This window comes from Somniosus microcephalus, chromosome 6 (assembly GCF_052327205.1).
Source record: "Somniosus microcephalus isolate GS21.2 chromosome 6, FLI_Smic_1.0, whole genome shotgun sequence".
Taxonomy (NCBI): domain Eukaryota; kingdom Metazoa; phylum Chordata; class Chondrichthyes; order Squaliformes; family Somniosidae; genus Somniosus; species Somniosus microcephalus.
In genome coordinates this window covers 114,837,512-114,861,166 of record NC_140992.1, presented here as the reverse complement: position 1 = coordinate 114,861,166, position 23,655 = coordinate 114,837,512, and the positions used below count along the sequence as shown (strand labels likewise).

General features: G+C 48.8%; 1 protein-coding gene across 1 annotated transcript in view; it reads right to left on the bottom strand.

Annotated features, from left to right (window-relative positions):
- Positions 1-11,221: 11,221 nt before the first annotated feature.
- klhl6 (kelch-like family member 6) overlaps positions 11,222-23,655 on the bottom strand; it is an 87,021-nt gene continuing 74,587 nt past the window's right edge. The window contains exons 6-7 of the mRNA XM_085990723.1: positions 21,980-22,193; positions 11,222-16,308 (exon numbers count right to left, since the gene is read on the bottom strand). Of these exons, the coding sequence (XP_085846849.1) occupies positions 16,007-16,308; positions 21,980-22,193 (516 nt within the window). The 3' untranslated portion in view covers positions 11,222-16,006. The remainder of the gene's footprint in view (positions 16,309-21,979; positions 22,194-23,655) is intronic.

The following is a 23,655-nucleotide window of genomic DNA, read 5'->3' as shown; positions in this document are numbered from 1 at the left end:
AGGCGGTGTCGGGGGCCTGCTGCATCCCGGCTGTCGTCCAAGATGGCGGCGTCCATGATCCCCATGTGGCTGGAGGCGTCCAAAATGGCTGCTGTACCGGTGATTCGCACACGGCCGGGGAGGTCCAAAATGGCGGCCCGCATGGCCCACACATGGCGCTGCTGGGGTTCGGGGTGGCTTTGGCCCTGCAGACGCTAGCGTAGTGTCCCTTCTTCCCGCAGCCCGAGCAGATCGCGTTTTTCGCCGGGCAGCGCGCTCTGGGGTGTTTTGCCTGGCCACAGAAGTAGCATTTCTGGCCTTGGGGCACTGCTGTCTGGCCTTGGGACACTGCTGCGGTAGTTGGGCCGTTGTTGGGGTGTGGCTGGGGTGGCACGGCGCTATGAGGCGGTCCTACCGTGTCCCAGGCTGTCATTCCCCGCGGCGTCCACGGTGCAGAGGAGTAGGCATCCATGCCCTGGTAGGCTGCATCCAACGATAGTGCGAGTTCAGAGGCCTTGTTGAGGTCGAGGTTACTCTGCTCCAACAGTCGCTGTCGTGTGTAATTGGATCTGTGGCCCGCTACAAAAGCGTCCCGGATAAGTTCCTCTGTGTACACGGCGGCCTTTACATCCTTACAACCACAGGCCCGGCCAAGCACAGACAGTGCCTGAAGGTATTCCACGGTCGATTCCCCAGGTTGTTGTTTACGACTCCCCAGGAGGTGCCTGGCGTACACTTCGTTCACTGGGCGCGTGTACTGGTCCTTGAGGAGCTTGATAGCATCCGCGTACGAGGTCGCGTCTTGGATGACCGAGTACACTCGGTGGTTCACTTTGGAGGTCAGGACATCCAGTTTGTCCTCGTCCGATTTGATTGCTTCGGAGGCGGTCAGGAATTTTTCGAAACACTTAAGCCAGTGAGTAAACTTGGTGGATGAGTCCGCCTCCCGATGATCTAAGTCCAGGCATGCTGGTGTGAGGATCTTCTCCATTATAAAAATGTTGTTAATAAAATTGATGCGCTATCAATTACTCATAAAAGACTGAGAGTTAGAAGAGTAACTAAAGGCTTTTATTAACAACAGAATGGAGGTCTGCCTCGAGTGGTCGACCGGTCCAGGATACTAAGGGCTGGGGAGCAGTCACCTTTATACTAGGACCTGTGGGAGGAGTCAGCCGAGGCATGTCCAGGCATGTACACAGTGGAATACAAACAGGACAAACAGGAATACAAACAGTGGTTTACCACAAAAGGTGAGTACAAAGCTATACTCAAATCCATCCTGCTGTGCCTCTCATCACATCCCCATCACTCTGCCTTCCAAACCCTACTCCTGCATATCCTTACACCAACATACCTTGCACGTCCACCCATCCCTCTCTCTCTATGTACGTTATCACATCCCCATCTGACTAGCCCTCAAACTCACCCTCATCCTAATGTAATCATACCAACTAACAACACACAAGGAGGCCATTTGGCATTGCCACCCCAATCCATCATAGTCTCCCTCTAAAGATGTAACCCATCCATTCTTTACACTCATTCCATCACTCTCACTCATCCTTCTCTTCTTTCCCTCCTTGCAGGAAAAGAGAGCGCCCAATAAGAGGGAGAGGGAGAGAACTGGAGGTGGGCCTCCATCATTTGCCACCCTCACAACAGCAGAAGAGGCTGCGTTGGAAGTATCAGGAGTGGCCGAGCAGCTGGAGGTGAGAGACGGTGAGAGGGGGCATCTCAGCAACCTGGTGACAGAAATACATATCATACAGCTACATGGCATTCATCAGTCACTCATGGGGACTGATGTCATCAACCACTGAATGGTCATCATGTGCATAATGGTGTCTGTACCCATTCTTCATATGACATATCTAACTCATCTCTTTACTCTCCCATGGGTCCATCAAGAGTCCCCCCACCACCCCATTGTTCAGGAGGAAGAGGAAGACGACTCCTCAGAGGAGTCTCCAGCCTCTGATGGCGCACCGTCACCAGACATGAGCGCACCCAGCACCAGCGCAGAGATGTACACCTCAGTGGGTGCCACGTGAGATAGAGTAATGTCACCTGGTCTGTCACAAGTCACAAGTGAGCAAGAGCAGATGGTGGAGACAGGGAAAGCAGTGGAAACTCCCCGCTGGAGGGCGCAGGATGCTCCCAGCTCTGCTCAGCTGCATGCAGACGCTGAGCCTCAGGGGCCATCGAGACAGGGCGATCCTGGAGGTGCAGGAAGAAGTGCAGGGGGCTCTGACAGGTTTTGCAACCGCAATGTCTGCAAATGTTCAGAGAATGGAGGGGTCCATCTCTAACATGAGCACCACCGTGTTGCAGGCGAAGGTGACTGTAGGCTCTTCCATGGATAGGATGGCCACCTGCATGGAGCAGCTAATGTGCCACTCACAGGAGCACATGGTCTCTATGGAGAATAGATGGCAGAGGCTCATAGACCTCCTGTTTTGGAGGAATGTCAACGTAGATGTGGGTCCTCATGGCCCCACTGATGTGCAGCAAGGTGCTCTCCAGCTCCTTGCTAGCAGGGAAGTGCGGGTGGCTCATGAGAGGGATGATGGTGAGAGGGGATATGGAAGTGGGGGCTCTTCTCAAAGCGTTTACACTTCTGCCCCATTGCCACCCCCTCAGTCAGAGCCCCAGATGCCTCCTTGGACAGCGATGGCTGAGTCTGCCCCTGCACAGTCGCAGGGGGAGCAGACTTTGGCGGGGCCATCAGAGGCTCCAAAACCCAGAGGACGTATGCCAAGAGTGTCTAAGCAGTCACAGCAGGGAAGTGAGCCAGCTGACTCTACCTCTGCTGAAGCCACCTCGTAGAAGCACGCGTAAGAGAAAGATGACACAGAAGTAGATTCACAAGGGTAGCCACTTGGGTGTTTTAGTCAATGTTAATGTCAAGTTTCCGTTAATGTAATGTCAACCATAAAAATCTTTATTTTCACCACTTGGACAAATTTGTGTGCACCTTTGGAAGTGTCTTAGTGAGTTGCAGTGAATGGTGAGACATAACGGTACCTCCAGCAATGGTGGTCAATGTGAAAGGAATGGCTTGGTCATTGTAGGGATGCTTTATGGTGTTGCTGTGGGGTGGTGCCAACCTGGCGCAGCATGTGGCAGCCATATGGGTGTACTGCGTAAAATTTAGTAAATCTGTCCATGATGAGGCCATCCCTGGCCTCCCGGGCAGCAATGTGCTCGGGTGCTGGTGGGATCTGGGCCACAGGTTCCTCCAGCTCCTCCTCCTCCTCGTCTTCCAGCTAATGCTACTCCTCCTCCTCCCCCTCCTCCTCCTTCTGCAGAGGCTGTGCACTCAGTGCCTTGCTCCTCATGCAGCGCTAATCCTCGTTGCTGCGTTATGTTGTGCAGGACACAGCAGACCACGACAATTCTGGAGATCCTGGCTGGTGTGTATTGAAGGGCTCCTCCAGATCTGTCAAGGCATCTGAAGCACATTTAGAGCATGCCTATTGTCTGCTCTATGACACATCTGGTGGATACCCCTTGTCTCCAAGCAGCCAGCTGGAAAATCATTTTGTAGGAGCGAAGAGCTGAGGGAGGGTGGACTGGCGAAGGATGAAAGAGTCATGCTAGGGAATTTGCCACACACATGCATGGTGATCTTCCTATGGTTGCAGACCAGCTTCACATTGAGGGAGTGGAAGCCCTTGTGGTTGACAAAGACTCCTGGGTTATGATGGGAGGCCCTGATGGCCACATGTGTGCAGTCGATGATGCCCTGCACCCATGGGAAGCCAGCCAGAGTGGCAAAGCCGCGTGCCTTCTCAGTAACACTGGCTTCATCAGTGGCAAAGTTGATATAATTGGCTGACTTGTCAAAGAGGGCATCGGTGACCTGTGTGATGCATCTGTAGGCGGCCGACTGTGAGAACCTGCAAATGTCTGCTGCAGATCCCTGGAAGGAGCCTGAGGTAAAGAAGTGAACCTGTGGAATTCTCTACCACAAAAGGCTGTGGAGGCCAAGTCACTGAATATATTTAAGAAGGAGATAGATTTCTAAACACAAAAGGCATCAAGGGATATGGGGAGAGAGCGGGAATATGGTATTGAGATAGAGGATCAGCCATGATCATATTGAATGGCGGAGCAGGCTCGAAGGGCCGAATGGCCTACTCCTGCTCCTATTTTTCTATGTTTCTATGTCTTGCTGCAAGCTGCAAATGTCTGCGACGACCTGGTGCAATAGCCTAAGCCTCCTTTGGCACTGCTGCTCAGTCATGTTGAAGAAGCTCATCCTCTGTGTGTATACCCTGTGTTGGGGGTATCACCTCCGGCGCGGTGCAGCCCTACGCTGATGCCCTCTGTCCTGTGCAGCATCAGGTAGCTGAGGAGAAGGTTGGTGCTGTTGTTGTTGGTGCTGCTGATGTGCCTGGTGCTGCTGGTGTTGGGGCTCATCGTGGTACAATACTGAGGACCAAGATGAGACAGTATAAATGGCACCCATGCTGATGGAATAGATGGCAGGTCAAGTAGAGATCAGAGGAGCAAGCTGTCAGTGGTGTGATAGGTTGTAACAATGAGGTGAGACTGGATGGCGACTTTGCTGGAAACACTTGTAGCCTGTAGAAACCTAAATGTTTGCTGGGAATGCAGTCAGCAACAGCTTCTGCCTGAGGAAAGTGACCAGCTGTGAGGTGGGAGCTTTTATAGTAGATTTCATGCCATCATCTAATCAGCTGGAGCAATGACCACTCAACTCCCGCCTCAGGCTGACAGACATGGTTCCCAAGCTGCGTGAATCCTGTGGGCAGCCAGGGAAATTTGAAATGTAGGCTGAAAAGGGCGCTTAAGGGTCTGACAAGTACCTGTTAATGATTTGAATTAGGCCGCCCGCCTCTGCTGGTCGGGTCGCTGCTGCTGCACCGGCAAACATGTCCGAGGGAAAGACGCGTGGGGGCAGGATGATGGTGGGTTCCCAACCTGCTGCAACTTATTTAAAATTTCCCACCCGACCCGCCTCCGATCACGCCCGCACAAACCCCAGAAAATTCCGGCCAGAGGGTTACCACTGTATCCCCACCAGCAGATATGGGGGTGTGGAGGGGGCGTGGGGGGGTAGGATACAATCACATTTTCACCAGCTGATAGAGGAGAAGGATACCATCATTTTTCTGAAGCAAATATGGGCGGGCGGGGAGAAACACCATCAGATCTTCACCAGCAGATATGGGGGGTGAAGGATACCGTCACGTTCCTGCAGCAGATATGACGGGTCCGGCAGCACCAGCAGCATATACCAACCAAGGCACTCCTACCTCAACTTGTCTCAACAGCAGTGCCTTCGGAGGCTGCACTTCACTAGAGAAACCATATACAAGTTGTGTGACATATTGGAACCCAACTTGAAGATCACTTCATCCACTGCACCATCAGTGTCTGTGAAAGTCACAATGAATTTTGAATTAGTATACCTCGGGTGCATTTCAGGCTGTATCTAGTGACAACATCTGTAACATAATCCAATCAGTTGTGCATAGATGCATTAAATAAGTGACTGATGCCTTGCTTGTTAGACTGAGCTTTTTCACAAGCTTCCCCATGGATTCGCATCACCAGCAACAGACAGCATGCCAAGCAGACCAGTGGGATTCTGAGGTCTTGATTTCACTGCCTGGAATGATCAGGGGGCATCCTGCAGTACAGCTCAAAAAGATTGTCCAGGATTGTTGTAGTGTGCTTTGCATTGGAAAGGGGGAGCAAGAGAAAGGAGACTAGGGTCTGCCGGGCAATCTAGCTGGCGGTCAGCAGCAAGAGAACCAAGAGGCAAGTGACCAGGATGGACCAGGTGAGGAAGCTGACAGTCAGCAGTAACAAAAGGAAGGCAACCAAGGCTAGCTGGTGAGTAGCTATTGGTCAGCAGCAAAAGGAGGAAGAGGCCGACCAGGATGAGCTGAGTGAGGTCGTTGGCGGTCAGTGGGAACAGCACCAAAATGAGAAAGAGTGCAACTACCTGTAGCTGGTTGAAGAAGTTCATGCCAGTCTCACTCATGAAACCGTTTCTTAAATTCAATTTTCCCCAGTGCGTTAACTGGCAATATCACAAACATGCATGCATCTCCTAACAATCAAAGCGCATGATTTCCTCCTGTTTACATTCTATACACCTCCTCCAAAACCCTTTACTATATCTGGCAAAATAATGCCTGCATAAAAGTAAAAACACAATCTGTATTTTGAGACAACAGTTCCTTATTATTTTCTCTTAGCACTGTGTTTCCCTTTGGTGATTGTTCCCTCTTTAGTCCCACTAACCCCTAATGCATTATTTCCCCTGGCTGGAATGCGAGGGGCAGCAGTGCATGAAGTGTTTGGCTGATCTACTTGCATATAAGCCTCGTGGGTCTGAAGTGACCCTAATCTTAGTCCTGAGATGGACCTACCATTGGCTGAATCTCTTGTTGTGCCACAAGGCCAGCCTCGCCACATATATAGGCATCTGAGGGGGAGTAAAGGGAGAAGCATGTGCTGCTGTACTGAGAGACAGTAGCACCATACAATGTCCTTCATGCCATCCCACTAGTACTGGGAACAGCATCTACTTGGCCACCGGTCAGTGGGAGAGCTGACTGAACAGATCCAATGAGATCTGAGAAGCCCTGAGAGATGCTTGTCTGCAAGGCCACTAAGTCAATTGAGAAAGCCCACTCTAGACCTGCATGGCAGCAGTCTGAGCCTCCATACCTAAAGCTAAGACTGCCCTTAGGGCCATTGTGTTGGGGCATGCCTACAGATGCAGCACCAACAGTTCTGCAGAGAACCCACAACCTGAGGGCCACTGACCCCAAAGCTGACAAATGATCCATGCTCTGTAATTTGGTGTTCAGCCACATCTAGAGGAGCAGAGGAAGAAATGGAGTTGCAATGGGTTGCTGAGGAGCACAGGTTACACAGGGAATTGGCTCTGTAGGCTCGGGATCAACACGGAGCCTGTTGCTGGTATGTGCTACCTTCTGTAAGGACATCGGCAGCCAGTCTGCATCATAGAGACAGCCGTGCCACTGCCTATGAAGATGTGAGTATGCCAAAACTGTCATTCGTAAATTGCAGCTTGAATGTGGGTATGTATGATAAGCAATGCTGTAAAGCCGTGTGAAGGCTTGACCTGGGGATCAACAAACATGGAACAGGTTGACAGGAAACAACTTCATAGAATCTTACAGCACTGAAGGATGCCATTCAGCCCATTGTGCCTGCGCTGGCTCTTTGCAAGAGCTATCCAATTAGTCCCACTCCCCTGTCCTTTCCCCATAGCCCTGCAAGTTTTTCCTTTTCAAGTATTTATCCAATTCCCTTTTGAAAGTTACTATTGAATCTGCTTCCATCACCCTTTCAGACAGTGCACTGCAGATCATAACAACTCACTGTGTAAAAAAATGTCTCCTCATCTCTCTTCTGTTTTTTTTTGCCGGTTTGTTGTAAGTATACTCGGACCATCTAGCTGGCAAGAGGTGCTGTTGAATAGTCTTATCTTAAAGAGTGCTATCTGTTCCCAGGTGCTACAGGTACTGCACACAGCATTGACCGTGTCATGCATGTTTCACTGCTGCCCTTTGAGGAAAGTACCCATGGGAGCAAAACAGGTCAATCCTTCTTCTAAAAATCCATCCGGTCAACCAAGCTTCCAGTTACCCCTCCTCACCCCTTCATCCTGGTGCAGCATCCACTCTCCTTACACCCATCTGTGAAGTGCCTGGGACATTCTTCAAGTTAAGGTTGCTAGGTAACTACAAGTTGCCTTGAATGGAGTTGAAATACGCAAGAATGAAGCTGAGAGCTAGAGGTCTTAGTAGACGCTATGCCAAACAAGTCCAACCAAGGCAGTGCAACAATCAACTAAGGTTGTTAAACTACTCAGCCAAGACAATGGAGGTTGTGATCGCACTGTACAGTGCTCTGGTCAGACTGAAGCTTGAACACTGTATCCAGTTCTGGTCACCAAGACATTCAAGTGCCAGAAGCAATCCTTCTGTAAGGACATCAGCAGCCAGTCTGCATCATAGAGACACCAGTGCCAGTGAAACTCGCCCCCTCCCTCAACATGTTTATTCTGTGTTTCCTTCCAGGTTAACATCGGGATGCTCTTCAGTATCAGTCAATGCGCTGACCACTCGTGTATCACCTGCTGATTCTTGAGAGGTGATTTTATCCAGATATGTGAGATAGTTAAGGGAATATGAAAAGTAATTTTAAATTAACAGAGGGACACAGGTTCATACTAGCAAAAGATAACTGATATTAGGAAATAGTTTTTCATACAGAGAATGATCAACATATAGAATAGACTTCCACTGAGGTAGCGGAGGGGTCGAGAGGTGGTGGAGAGACGAAGCTATTCAAGGTTAAAGTCTGGCTAACTTTATTTTCTGTTTGCCAAGTACATGACATGACAGGAATCATATCAGAAGGTTTCCCTGGTCTCTTACATGGGGTGGGGTTGGGGGGGGATGGTATTTTTATGATTCCACACCTCTGACAGGGAGCCTTGCTAGCCAGGAGATGATGTGGAAAATTCAGACGTGTGCTGTCCATGACTTTCCGACCACGAGCTTGGATTTCTTATATGCGCTCACGGTGGATATGGCTCCGCTCCGGAAACGCGGAATCAGAGTGTATCGAGGTATGGTGAATTACACCAGGCTGTGATGGGTTCTCTTTTTGGTTACAATGAAGACAGATCCCCCTCTAAATCATCTCTCCCACAATGCACCCTGGTGTGAGGACACTGCCAAACGCTATCAAATTCCCTGTCTACTACCAGTGCTGCTGTGTCAGGTAGAAGGGACCGTCGATTAATGTCATTCAGGTATCAGCCTTGGCTCAGTGGTAGCACTCTTGCCTATGAATCAAAAAGTCTTGGGTTCATGACCCACTCCAGAGACTTGAGCATAGAATCTTGGTACTGAGGGAAGTGCTGTCGTCTTTCAGATGAGGCATTAAGCTAAGACCCTATCTGCCCTCTCAGGTAATGTAAAAGATCCTATTTGAAGAGATGGGGAGTTCTCCTGGTGTCCTGGCCAATATTTATCGATCAACCAACACCATTAAACAGATCATCTGATCATTATCTCATTTCTCTTTGTGGGACCTTGCTATGTACAATTTGGCTGCCGCGTTTCCCCATATTACCACAGTAACTGTGCTTTCTTGGCTATGAATTGCTTTTGGGACTCCCGAGGTCATGAAAGGCTCTATATAAAAGCAAGATCTTTCCTTCTTTCATAGTAAAATGGACACAATTGTTGAATTTGATCCCCAAAACATTGGTAAAAATCTCAGACTCCTATGCAACAAACAGGGAATTTTGCTCACCATAAATCAGTGGCCCTGGTAATGGCCGATTGCGCCAGAGGCACTGAGCTCTGTTAGTCCGCATTGCTTTAAACAAGCTTCAAAGGAGAGGGCACAGTCCAAGATTTTATTTTGCTGCAATTAGTTTGTGCTCTTTGCATTTTAGTTTCAAACAGCTGTAAATTGTGACTGAATGGATCATTCCAGATCCTGTGTACACAGGATGATGTTTAACTTGCACATTCAATATAGAGCCTGCATGTTCACTGACGTAAGAGCTGTTTAAATCAACCCTGATTCAAATAAAATAGCAAAATACTGCGGATGCTGGAAATCCGAAATAACAACAGAAAATGCTGGGAAAACTCAGCAGGCCAGGCAACATCCGTGGAGAGAGAAATAGAGTCAACGTTTCGGGTCGAAACCCTTCTACAGAACTGAGAGCAAAGGCAGGAAATGAAACAAAAGGCAGTTTCGGGGCTGGGAAATGGGGGCGGGGATGAAAGAAGAGACATTAAGAGATATTCAAGGTGAGACGAGATAGTAATAGGACAGGTAAAGAAACAGACAATGGCTCCAGATGAAGTGTGAAATGCGCCGGCAGTGTGAGAGACAGCTGCCATGTGGGAGAGAGAGAGAAAAGGAAAAGTCACAAACCAAAAGTGTGGATAAAAAATATAATAGGGGCCGAGGTTATGATCTGAAGTTGTTCAACTCGATATTGAGTCCGGAAGGCTGTAAAGTGCCTAATCGGAAGATGAGGTGCTGTTCCTAGAGTTTACGGTGAGCTTCCGTGGAACAATGCAAGAGGACGCAGACGGTGAGGTCCGAGTGGGAATGGAGCGGTGAATTGAAAAGACAGGCGACCGGAAGCTCGGGGTCACACTTACGGACTGAACGGAGGTGTTCTGCAAAGCGGTCACACAATCTGCGTTTGGTCTCCCCAATGTAGAGGAGGCCGCATCGTGAGCAGCGAATACAGTATACTAGATTGCAAGAAATACAAGTAAATCGCTGTTTCACCTGGAAGGGGTGTTTGGGGCCCTGGACAGTTCCACTCTCCCAGTTTCTCCGTCTCCGCCGCATCTGCTCCGATAATGCCACCTTGCACACCAGTGCTTCCAATATGTCTTCCTTTTTCTTCAACCGAGGATTCCCCTCTACCGTGGTTGACACGGCCCTCGACCGGGTCCGTTCTATCTCCCGCACTTCAGCCCTCACCCCTGCCCCTCCCTCTCGGAACCACGATAGGGTTCCCCTTGTCCTCACCTTTCACCCCACCAGCCTTCACATTCAACGGATCATCCTCCGCCATCTCCAACGTGATCCCACCACCAAACGCATCTTCCCCTCCCCTCCCAGCAATCCGTAGGGACCGCTCCCTCCGAGACACCCTAGTCCACTCCTCTATCCCCCCCAGCACCCCTTCCCCTTCGCCCGGCACCTTCCTGTGCAAGCGCAGGAGATGCAACACCTGCCCATATACCTCCCCCCTTCCCACTGTCCAGGGCCCCAAACACCCCTTCCAGGTGAAACAGCGATTTACTTGTACTTCTTGCAATCTAGTATACTGTATTCGCTGCTCACGATGTGGTCTCCTCTACATTGGGAGACCAAACGCAGATTGTGTGACCACTTTGCGGAACACCTCCGTTCAGTCCGTAAGGGTGACCCCGAGCTTCCGGTCGCCTGTCTTTTCAATTCACCGTTCCATTCCCACTCGGACCTCACCGTCTGCGTCCTCTTGCATTGTTCCACGGAAGCTCACCGTAAACTCTAGGAACAGCACCTCATCTTCCGATTAGGCACTTTACAGCCTTCCGGACTCAATATCGAGTTGAACAACTTCAGATCATAACCTCGGCCCCGATTATATTTTTATATTTTTATCCACACTTTTGGTTTGTGCCTTTTCCTTTCTCTCTCTCCCACATGGCAGCTGTCTCTCACACTGCCGGCGCATTTCACACTTCATCTGGAGCCATTGTCTGTTTCTTTACCTGTCCTATTACTATCTCGTCTCACCTTGAATATCTCTTAATGTCTCTTCTTTCATCCCCGCCCCCATTTCCCAGCCCCCAAACTGCCTTTTGTTTCATTTCCTGCCTTTTCTCCCAGTTCTGTAGAAGGGTTTCGACCCGAAACGTTGACTCTATTTCTCTCTCCACGGATGTTGCCTGGCCTGCTGAGTTTTTCCAGCATTTTCTGTTGTTATTCCTGATTCAAATAAAGCTGCTATTGCATCCTCTGCTGGCCACTGAGTAACATTAATGTATAGTGAGAAATTGAGAAGCCCACACCAGGTACTGAGTCACACACACACACCAGGTACTGAGACACACACACACACCAGGTACTGAGACACACACACACACCAGGTACTGAGACACACACACACACCAGATACTGAGACACACACACACACCAGGTACTGAGACACACACACCAGGTACTGAGACACACACACACACACACCAGGTACTGAGACACACACACACACCAGGTACTGAGACACACACACACACCCCAGGTACTGAGACACATACACACACACCAGGTACTGAGACACACACACACACCAGGTACTGAGACACACACACACACCAGGTACTGAGACACACACACACACCCCAGGTACTGAGACACATACACACACACCAGGTACTGAGAAACACACACACACACCAGGAACTGAGACACACACACACACCAGGTACTGAGACACACACACACACCAGGTACTGAGACACACACACACACCCCAGGTACTGAGACACATACACACACACCAGGTACTGAGACACACACACACACACCAGGTACTGAGACACACACACACACACCAGGTACTGAGACACACACACACACCAGGTACTGAGACACACACACACCCCAGGTACTGAGACACACACACACCCCAGGTACTGAGACACATACACACACACCAGGTACTGAGACACACACACACACCAGGTACTGAGACACACACACACCCCAGGTACTGAGACACACACACACCCCAGGTACTGAGACACACACACACACCAGGTACTGAGACACACACACACACCAGGTACTGAGACACATACATACACACCAGGTACTGAGACACACACACACACCAGGTACTGAGACACACACACACACCAGGTACTGGGACACACACACACACCCCAGGTACTGAGACACATACACACACACCAGGTACTGAGACACACACACACACACCAGGTACTGAGACACACACACACACCAGGTACTGAGACACACACACACACCAGGTACTGAGACACACACACACACCCCAGGTACTGAGACACACACACACACCAGGTACTGAGACACACACACACACCCCAGGTACTGAGACACACATACACACACACACCAGGTACTGAGACACACACACACACACCAGGTACTGAGACACACACACACCAGGTACTGAGTCACACACACACACACCAGGTACTGAGACACACACACACCAGGTACTGAGTCACACACACACACACCAGGTACTGAGACACACACACACCAGGTACTGAGTCACACACACACACCAGGTACTGAGTCACACACACACACCAGGTACTGAGTCACACACACACACACACCAGGTACTGAGACACACACACACACCAGGTACTGAGACACACACACACCAGGTACTGAGACACACACACACACACCAGGTACTGAGACACACACACACCAGGTACTGAGTCACACACACACACCAGGTACTGAGTCACACACACACACCAGGTACTGAGTCACACACACACACCAGGTACTGAGTCACACACACACACACACCAGGTACTGAGACACACACACACACCAGGTACTGAGACACACACACACACACCAGGTACTGAGACACACACACACACCAGGTACTGAGACACACACACACACCAGGTACTGAGACACACACACACACCAGGTACTGAGACACACACACACACACCAGGTACTGAGACACACACACACACACCAGGTACTGAGACACACACACACACACCAGGTACTGAGACACACACACACACACCAGGTACTGAGACACACACACACACACACCAGGTACTGAGACACACACACACACACAACGCTGAGATTCCGCCCCCACCCCGGATCACTACTGTCCCTGCTGCTCCAACGCACTCCTGGCGATCGGCACCGCCCTCTCCTTCACTGATTCACACCCTGAGGACGGTTTTAAGTAGAAAGTGAGTTATTACTGAATTTGCTGACTGCAAACAGTCTCCACAAATATACGACAGAGGGGGCCGAATGGAAAGTTGGCATTTGAGGCTGATGCAGGGCAGCTCAGCCCAGTGTCCACTGAGCCGCCTTTCTGCTTAATGCTGCCACATCTCACCTCTTCATTGCTGCCAAACCCAGGTTCCACCATCACCCGCCACACTGCCATTGAACCTGGGATCTGCCTCCTCGATCCAAGGACACCACCCACCTCCACAGTGCTGCTAAAGTCTGGGACCCAACTACCCCATTTCCACAATGCTACAGAATACCGTGTGCTCCCAGAATCTAAGTGCTCTCAGTTCTGTTAAATCCCAGGACTGCCTTCTCCGTATTCAGTGTTCCCAGACCCCGGAAACCCCTGCCAATCTTCCAGATGACCCCCTCCCAAGTGTTCTCAGATTTCAGGACCATCCACAACACTCCCACCAGCATCCATCATGTATCAGAATCTCTAACACTCATTGGCTCAAATTTCACATTCAGAAAACATCATCAAATCACAATTCAAGAATTTTGGAGCTAAATAAATCCAGATTGAAAATTTCCAATTAATGGGATTCTAGAGAGGTTAAACACTGGGAAACAGTGGGATATAGAGAGGTTAAACAGTGGGATATAGAGAGGTTAAACAGTGGGATATAGAGAGGTTAAATGTGGTTGACTCTTAACTGCCTTCTGAAATGACCTAGCAAACCTCCAGGAAAAACTCAGCACTGTGGGAGTATCTTCACCACGCGGACTGCAGCAGTACAAGAAGGCAGCTCACCACCACCTTCTCAAGGGCAATTAGGGATAGGCAATAAATGCTGGCCTTGCCAGCAACGCCCACATCCCGTGAATGTATAAAAAAACACTGCGGAATAGCGGGATATAGAGAGGATCAACACTTGGAATAGTGGGACATATGGGAACATAGGAAGGGGACTAGGCTATTCAACCTCTCGAGTCTGTTCTGCCATTCAATTAGATCATGGTTGATCTGTATCTTAACTCCATTTATCCACCTTGGTTCTGTAACCCTTAGTACCCTTGCCTAACAAGCTTAGTCTATGCAACTTGTCCCCATAATTTAACCCTTTTAGCCAATCTGTACCCTCTCTATGGCTGGAATTTTCTCAAGGGAGGCAAGTTGGGGGATGTGGACATCAGAGCTGGGCGGGAAACCCAGGAGGCCGGATTTCCCGCAGGCCCTGATGACTTTAACGGCAGAGCCCGATTTGAATGTGAGGCCTCAGATTCCTGCTCGCAGCCCGCCAGATTGAGAGGTTTGCAGGCTGCGGGTTGGTAGGCCTCAGATGCAAGGAATTGGTCCGGGGGAAGGATGGCGGGATCGGTATGGTCGGGGATCGTGGGGGGGGGGTCGGGGGTCGGCATGTTCTTGGATCGTGGGGGGGTCGGGATGTTCGGGGATCGGCATGGTCGGGGATCGGTGAAGAGGTTGGGACCGGCCGGGGATTGGGGATCGGGAGGGGGGGTCGCCGGGGATAGGGGCGGATCAGGGATAGGCAGGGGGGGTTGGGGATCAGCATGGGCGAGGTCGGGGTTCATGGTGGGGTCAGGTGGCTGGCTGGGGATCGGGAGGGGGGGTCGGGGATCGCAGGGGATCGGTGGGGGGCGAGAGAGGATTGGGGCCGGCCACTGGAGGATTATGGCCAGCCTCAGAATCACCAGTGGGGTGGAGGGAGGCCTCATGGTGGAGATCGGAGGCCTGGGGGCGGGGGGGGGGGTCTCCGTTCGTGGGGGGTGGGTATGGTCGGGACCCTGGATCCAGGAGGTTGGTATAAAGCCACTTACCTCCTGGATGTAGCAGTCCCCACCTCGCTTTCACTGCCAGGTTTCACAAACTGTGTGAAACCCGTCCCCAGGCAGTTAAATTCAAAATGGAGGGGAAAATGGAGGCTCATTACAGTATTTAAATTAAGGTACCGCCCCCTGTGAGCGGATTGGTCGCCCACCCCCCGTCCTGCCCCAACCCGCCTCCGTCAAAACCAGAAGTGGGCGGGTTGGAGGCGGGATCAGGTCGGGAATCTCATTTTTAACAATTTAACTGCCCCCATGTTCCAAACCCACCCGTTTTTTTAGGGGAAAATTCTGGACTGTATCTCTCTGCTCCTGGCATATTTCCTCTATATCCCCTTTGTTCCCAATGTGTCTCCTGTATATATAGTGTGTACTTCTTTATACACAAAAAAAATGCAAGGAATCTTTTTGGATCAGATTCCGGTTTCCAAATATTTCGACACTGCAGTGTTTGTCCCACAAGGATCGGTTGCAATGATTGTACAGTTGATGTCCGGAGGGAACGGATGATGGTGAAAGGAAAATGTTTTGTTAAAAGCATCCAACTGTCGAGATAGAAATTCCGGAGAATGCAGTCTCTTCGAAAGCCCCGGGGCACCCCCTCAGGAGGCGAGTAAGGTGCCCGCGATTCCGCCGTCTGTCATACCGAGACCGCTCCTGGAACGATGCGACGGATGTGCGTGTAGGACTTCCTAACGGTGACGCTGCCATGGTGCGATACCCCGCGAGGCAAGACGCACTCCTCCGTCAGCTTTTGCTTCTCCGTGTCCCAGCACAGCACGGTGGCGATGACCTCGTTCTTCTCATCACGGCCCCCCGTGATGAAGAGTTTGTTGTTGCACGCCGCGATCCCACAGCTGGCGCGCTCATGACCAAACTGCGTGACGAGAGTCCACGAGTCCTCCGTGGGGCTGTAGCAGTAAAGGGCCTTCATTGCACCTCCTTGGGAAAGAGAGAGAGGTTCAAGGAGTGGAAATGGGTGATTAGGTCAGAGATTACTGAGGCTGGAGCAGTGCAACATGGTAGACTGAAAACCAAGGATAGAGGTTTGCCCAACGACACTCCAGCTCAGTATTCCAATATTACAGTGTAATGAAAACCAAAGGGAGATCAAAGTTCTCCCCTTCACGTACCACTTGCCTGACCCATGCTTACATCTACCATCCACCCAACTCTCCACCATATCCCTCAATCACACCTACTCACCTTTTCACCCGATCCCTTAACCCCACCTACCCACCTCACAATATCCCTCAATTCCACCTACCCACCTTCTCCCAATATCCTTCAATTTCTTCTCTCTCCAGAAGCACACCTAACTATCCCTTGACCTCAGTTACACTGTCCACTTCAATGGAGAGAGCGGGAATATGGTATTGAGATAGAGGATCAGCCATGAACATATTGAATGGCGGAGCAGGCTCGAAGGGCCGAATGGCCTACTCCTGCTCCTATTTTTCTGTTTCTATGTCCGTCCCCAGGTAACTTCTTCCTCAACCCCTTTTTTGCAAAAAGTTCTGCCTGACTTCTCTCTTTTTGAAATTATAACTTGTGTCCCCTACTGTTCGAACCCAGTTTCTCAAAAACAATTCTTCTGTCAGCGACTCTTTTGGTACCCGTCCTGGGTTCATTTTAACTTCTCCATCTGATAGTTACACTGAATAGAAATAAATCTCATGGAACTACTGTAAAGAGGCTTCTTCAGTAACAAAAGATTGTCCAGAAGATGGTGCTGTTGGTTGCTCTTAGCATATGTCCCACAACAAAAATAGCACCAGCTGTTACAGCAGCGATTGCTAATACATGAGAGCTGTATTTTTCACAGATGCCAACTTACAAAACTCGGAAAAGCTGATAAGCAGCTTCAGAAAATCTGACACAGCCCCAAAAAATCTGACAACTCAATAAAACAAAGTACAAGTGAAACCCAACCCGGAATATAGGCCTATGACCTAGGCCACCGCCTCAAGATGACTGAATAAGTTAAATTGCTTTTTATTGCACTCGGCTTTCAGTATTTTTATTGATGTTTTGGGATCACATTCCGCAAGTTTGTCGTTCTGTGAAGCTGAAACCCAATGCCATCATGTAAAGGAAACACAGGAACAGGAGGAGGCCATTCAGCCCCTCAATCCTGTTCTGCCATTCAGTTAGATCATGGCTGATCTGTACCTCAACCCCATTTAGCTACCTTTGCTCCATATCCCTTGATACCTTTGCCTAATGATCTCAGTCTTGAAAGCTCCAATTGACCCAGCATCCACAGCCTTCAGGGGGAGAGAGTTCTGGAATTCCACTACCCTTTGTGTTAAAAGGTGCTTCTTGATTTTATTCCTGAATGGGCTAGCTCTAATTTTAAGATTATGTCTCCTTGTTCTGTAATTCCCCCACCAGAGAAAATATCTTCTTTGTATCTAGTCTGTTGAACCCTTTTAACATTTTAAACACCTCAATTAGATCACCCCTCAACCTTCAAAACACAAGGGTATACAAGCTAAGTTTATGCAACATGTCTTCATAATTTAACCCTCTAAGCCCTGAAATCATTCTAGTGAATCTGTGCTGTACCCCCTCCAAGGCCAAAATATCCCTCCTGAGGTTCGGTGCCCAAAGCTGAACGCAGTGCTCCAGATGGGGTCTGACCAAGGCTCTGTACAACTGAAACATCACTTCCTCACTGTTGTATTCAGCCCCCTTGAGATAAAGGTCACCCTCCCATTAGCCGTTTGTATTACCTTTTGTGCCTGTGACTGTGCACTACCATTCAGTGATCTGCACATGGACACCTAAATCTCTCTGCTCCTCCACAGTTCCTAGTCTTCACCATTTAGAAAATATTCCGATTTGTCTTTAATGGATCCAAAGTGGATGACCTCACATTTCCGCACATTAAACTCCATTTGCCACAGTTTTGCCCACTCACTTAATCTGTCTATGTCCCTTTGCAACTTTCTGTTCCCACCCACACAATTTAGTGTGCTTCCTAACTTAGTGTCTTCTGCAAACTTGTATGTACATATGAAAAGAAGTGGTTCCAATGGGAGTGCAGTGGGACACGAGCTTGTCATGACTTATGCTGCAGTTACACTCAATATTCTATCAGTGGTATATAATAAATAAAAAGTACAATTTATATGGTGGTGGAGCTATGTTGGTTCAAATTTACCAGTCTGGGGGCTTGGCCCCACCCCAAGTAAATTTAGATTTTTGAAATGTTTTGGTGCATTTTCTGGCACTTAAATGTATTGCGATTCAGTATTGAACCCTGATCCATTGAACTGTATATTCTTTATTATTTAAGCCAACTACACAAGCTGTTGCTGGATTTAAATGGTTCTACATTATAATTTGAGACTAAGCAATCTTCTCAGTCAGGGGGGTAACACATAACACCTCAACGATTCACGATCATAACCGTGTGGGGATTTCCTATTGTTTGGGAATTTTACACCAACCCTTTTCCAAAAGAAAGTATCACATCCTTTACTTCAGAGGAGAATAGGCAAATATACTATTTTTTTATTCATTCTCATGTGGCAAGGCCAGCATTTATTGCCCATCCTTAGTTGCCTGGAGAAGTTGGTGGTGGGCCGCCTTCTTGAACTGCTGCAGGAGTTTGATATGACCGAGTGGCTTGCTAAACCACTTCAGGGGGCAGTTAACAGTCAACCACATCAGTGTGGGACAGGAGTCACATATAAGCCAGACCAGGTAAGGACCGCAGGTTTCCTTCCCTAAAGGACATTAGTGAACCAGTGTTTTTTTTACAACAATCCGACAGCTCATGGTCCCTTTTCTGGTATTAGATTTTAAGATCCAGATTTTTTTTTAAAACAGATTTCAATTTCTCAATTTAAACTCACATTTTCTGGATTGTTAGCCTAGACCTCTGGATTACTAGTCCAGTAATATAACCATGACACTACCATACCCTTCCACCCCTTCCATTGGAAAAGGCAATTGCTTCAAGCAGAAATGTGTTTTACTAGAGTAATCTGGATTCTGCAATCACTATAATTTGGCTAAAGTGCCAGACACCTTAATTGGGTTTAATTGTGTATGCAATAAGCCAATTCAAATATATTTCACCAAATATGTATTCTGTTAGAGTTGTCACTCCCACATAAACTAAATTAAAAGGCAGTCTGTTCCATTGCCTGGTGGAATAGCATTGTTGACAGTCTGTAGTCCCACCCCTGGCTCCAAACACAGTGGTATTTATCCACGGAATATAATAATGTGGTTCCAAAGAAATGTTTACTTCACGCGTGACAAGATGTTGAAACTCTGCCCTGCTGGAAACTTCCTTGTTGTTTTTACCTGGCAGCCCGCGCACCACAAAATCTGCCGGTGTTTTTTGTAGTCACAATCGGATAAATTCCGCAAGAATGAGACTGAACTTTTCATGGCTTAAAGTTCCAAATAAAATTGGGAACTAAATGCGTAGCCTATCAGCATTGTGCTTCCTATTCGGATGCTGTTTTTTTTTCTTTTTTATCGTTCACCTGTGATAGCTGCTTGGCAAAGTCCCCTGATGTCAGCTGCCAAACACTTTGAAGTTGACTTCAAACTGCACCCTTGAAATTCCTTCCTTTACCGTCTGTTCCTCAACTCACTCATGTACAGATCAGCACGGGATCAGATCATAGCCAGCACATTGAAGCATCGCTATTTTCCCCCGTGTGTCTTGGTCTAGACGTGTTTTGGCTGTGGTCCGACTTGTTATTGTTTCACATCGCTCCCTACTGCTGTTCCCGCAGCAGCATTCCTGATCAAAATCGTGCTGTCACCAACTGCCTCCGATGCAACATGCACGAAGGACACGTGCAGTACGTTCAGAGGAGTGACCTCTGGCAAAGCACCAAGAGAAGGTTTGATGAATAGTCCCACAATTTGAGAATGTTTTCACCAACAACAACTTTAAATATATATAGCTCCTTTAGCATAGTGAGCTTAACAGGAGCATAATCAAACACAAAATTGACACCGAACCAAAGAAGGGAACATAGCACAGATGACCAAATGCTTAGTCAAAGAGGTAGATAGGTTTTAAGCAGCATCTTAAAGGAGAAGAGAGAGGCAAAGATGTTTAGGGAGGGAATTGCAGAGCTTAGGGCCTAGGCGTCTGAAGGCACGCCACCAATGGTGGGGTGAAGGAAGTGGGGATGCACAAGAAGCCAGAGTTGGAGGAATGCAGAGATTTCGGGGGGCTGGAGGGGTGAGAGGCCATAGACTGATTTGAACACGAGGATGAGAATTTTGAAACTGAGGTGTTGCCGGACCGGGAACCAATGAGCACAGGGGTGACGGGTAAACAGGACTTGGTGCAAGTTAGGAGTTACGGGCGGCAGAGTTTTGGGTGAACTCAAGTTTATGCGGGGGGGGTGGCGGGGTGGTTGGAAGTGGGGAGGCTGGCCAGGAGAGCATTGCTCGAGCAGCGCAGAGACGGGCCAGAATTGCTGATTGCTCACTCAAAAAATAGCACTTGGTTGGCAACTATGGCTAGCCAGATGTGGCTGGAGATGTGTGCAAAGGGAGTCCTGTATTACAAAAGTTTGATACCAGCAGCAGGGGGGCGGGGGAGTGGGAATGATTGGGCAAACAATAATGTGCAGAAAGGACAATGTGCTGAGACAATAATAGCAGCATCGCAAGGCAAGTGTCCAAAAAAACTAGTCAGGCCCAGTATTAGGAATGGATGTTCTTCATTGAACGCTACGGAAGCCTGGAAGTGGCAGTTCTAAATGCCGAGCAACACCCAAAGAGCTGAGCAGTGAAAAAGCATTTGTCACCTTTCAATAAACTTAAAGACTAGAATGAGATGCCAAACAGCGGGGGGGGGGGGCGGCGCACACTTTGAAATCTTCAAAGTTTTTCTGCCGCTAAGTCGATAGTGTGATGCCACCTGACTCAATCCCGCGCTGCTCATATGCTGGGTGCAGGACATAGGGTAATCAGGCCCTTCTATATCCCACCGTTAAATCCACTGGGCTAGCCAGTCAGAATCACCTGCCAACAAGCAGCAAAGATACGTCTCCATGGCCCTTTAACTTCACAGCAAGCCTCAGAAGAGCTTAAAACCATTTATTGACACTGAGGGGTACTGAGGTGCCAGCAAAGATCTTTCTGAACATCAGGAATTCATGTTATGAGTGAAGGTGAAGGAAGCTGGGCAAGATTTCTTTGGACAAGAGGGGTCTTTCGAGGCCATTTCCCGACCTTGCCCTACCAGCAGAGCATATGAGAAATTTTGACCTGCTACGCGTTGCGAAATCAGGAAAATCAGGAGGGAAATCAGGAAGCACTTTTTCACACTAAGGGTAGTGGAAATCTAGAATTCTCTCACTCAAAAAGCTATGGATGCTGGGTCATTTGAAATTTTCAATTCTGAGATCGATAGATTTTTAATAGGTAAGGGTGGAAATGGATATGGATCAAAGGTGGGAAAATGGAGTTGAGGTACAGATCGGCCATGATCTAAATGAATGGTCCAGTGGCCTTTGCACATCCCGAAACATCCTTCTCTTCGTTTAACAGAAAGTTGCACCCAAACTCTGCCTAGGCGTCAACATCTGCACTCACCACTCACAGCAAAGCACTGCAGTCCACATACCTACAACATAAACATGGTCATTAAATGTAACAGCATTGATGCACTTGGCTTCAATAGGCATGGGTGACTTGAGGCTCCATTTATTGGCTGCTGGGTCGTAACATTGGGTCCTGTCTGTGGCCAGCTTCCCGTTGGGTCCTCCTCCAATGACGTATAGCTTCTTATTATGGGTGGTGGCAGCAAATGAACTCACGTTTACAAGGAGCGGAACCACCTGCGGCAGAAGGAATAATTTGGGTCACATTTAACTGATTCACAGAATGAAAGGACACCTTTTGGAATAAGGGTTGTGATTGCTTAAAGAAAGAAAGAAAGAAAGAAAGACTTGCATTTATAAAGCGCCTTTCACAACCACCGGACGTCCCAAAGCGCTTTACAGCCAATTGAGTACTTTTTGAAGTGTAGTCACTGTTGTAATGTAGGAAATGAGGCAGCCAATTTGCACACAGCAAGCTCCCACAAACAGCAATGTGATAATGACCAGATAATCTGTTTTAGTGATGTTGATTGAGGGATAAATATTGGCCAGGACACCGGGGATAATTCTCCTGCTCTTCTTCGAAGTAGTGCCATAGGATCTTTTACGTCCACCTGAGAGAGCAGACGGGGCCTCAGTTTAACATCTCATCCGAAAGACAGCGCAGCACTCCTTCACTATTGCACTGGATTGTCAGCCTAGATTTTTGTGCTCAAGCCTCTGGAGTGGGACGTAAGAAACGCAAGAGAACAAAAACATATTTACTTTAGTTTTTCTCTCTCCTCCCTTCCCTCCCGCCCCCATTGCTGCATTACATACCATCCCCCAGGCACAGGGTCAGGTAGAAGAATTGCTTCCAAATCCTGAGTAATGAGAACTAATAATGAGCTATTTTTCTTATACAACTAACGCAATAACAACAAGTGCCATTTACAGAGCACCTTTAACATGGAAGGATGTCCCAAAGACATTTCACCAAGGTGTAATCAGCTTGCCCCGAATATGTAGACGAGGCCCGAGGACCAATTCCTGCCAATCCTCAGGATTCTTAGTTCAGGTGTGCGCTGCCTCCGCAGTACCGAGTCTAGGCCCGGAAATGGGCCCAGTCTAAATTCTGCTCCATATATGTCCCTAGCAAGGTTAGAGATTGGGAGGAGAGAATTGCTTCATGGACAATTAATACCTCTAGAAAAGAGCTGAAAAGAGAGCTGTTGAGAATGGGATGGGTGCAGTTTAGAGCACTGACTGAGTCTTTCAAAGAGATTCCTTGAATTATAGGTTCAACAGGTGACATGCAAGGGAATTTTATAATGCAATAATCATACATGGCTCTGGATGGAACAGACCTGTTGGTCGGAATTTTCCGGGGGTCAGTGGGCGGGATAGGTGGCGGGTCGGGTGGGAAATTTGATTTTTTTGACAGCTGGTCGGGACCCCCTGTCTTCCTGCTGCAACTTGCCTTTCCCGCAGGCATGTGTGTGATCTCCGATCTGACCTGGACCGCAGAGGCAGGCGACTCAATTAATCCAATTATTGGGTTGTTGACAGACCCATAATAATGCTTTTCACCTTACCTTTTAACTTTAACTGCTCGCCCATGGGGTCAGCGCCGCTCAGGGAGCACATCTGTGAACCTGAGGCGGGAGTTGAATGGCCATTGCTCCAGCTGATTACTTGACAGCTTCAAATGTACAGTAAA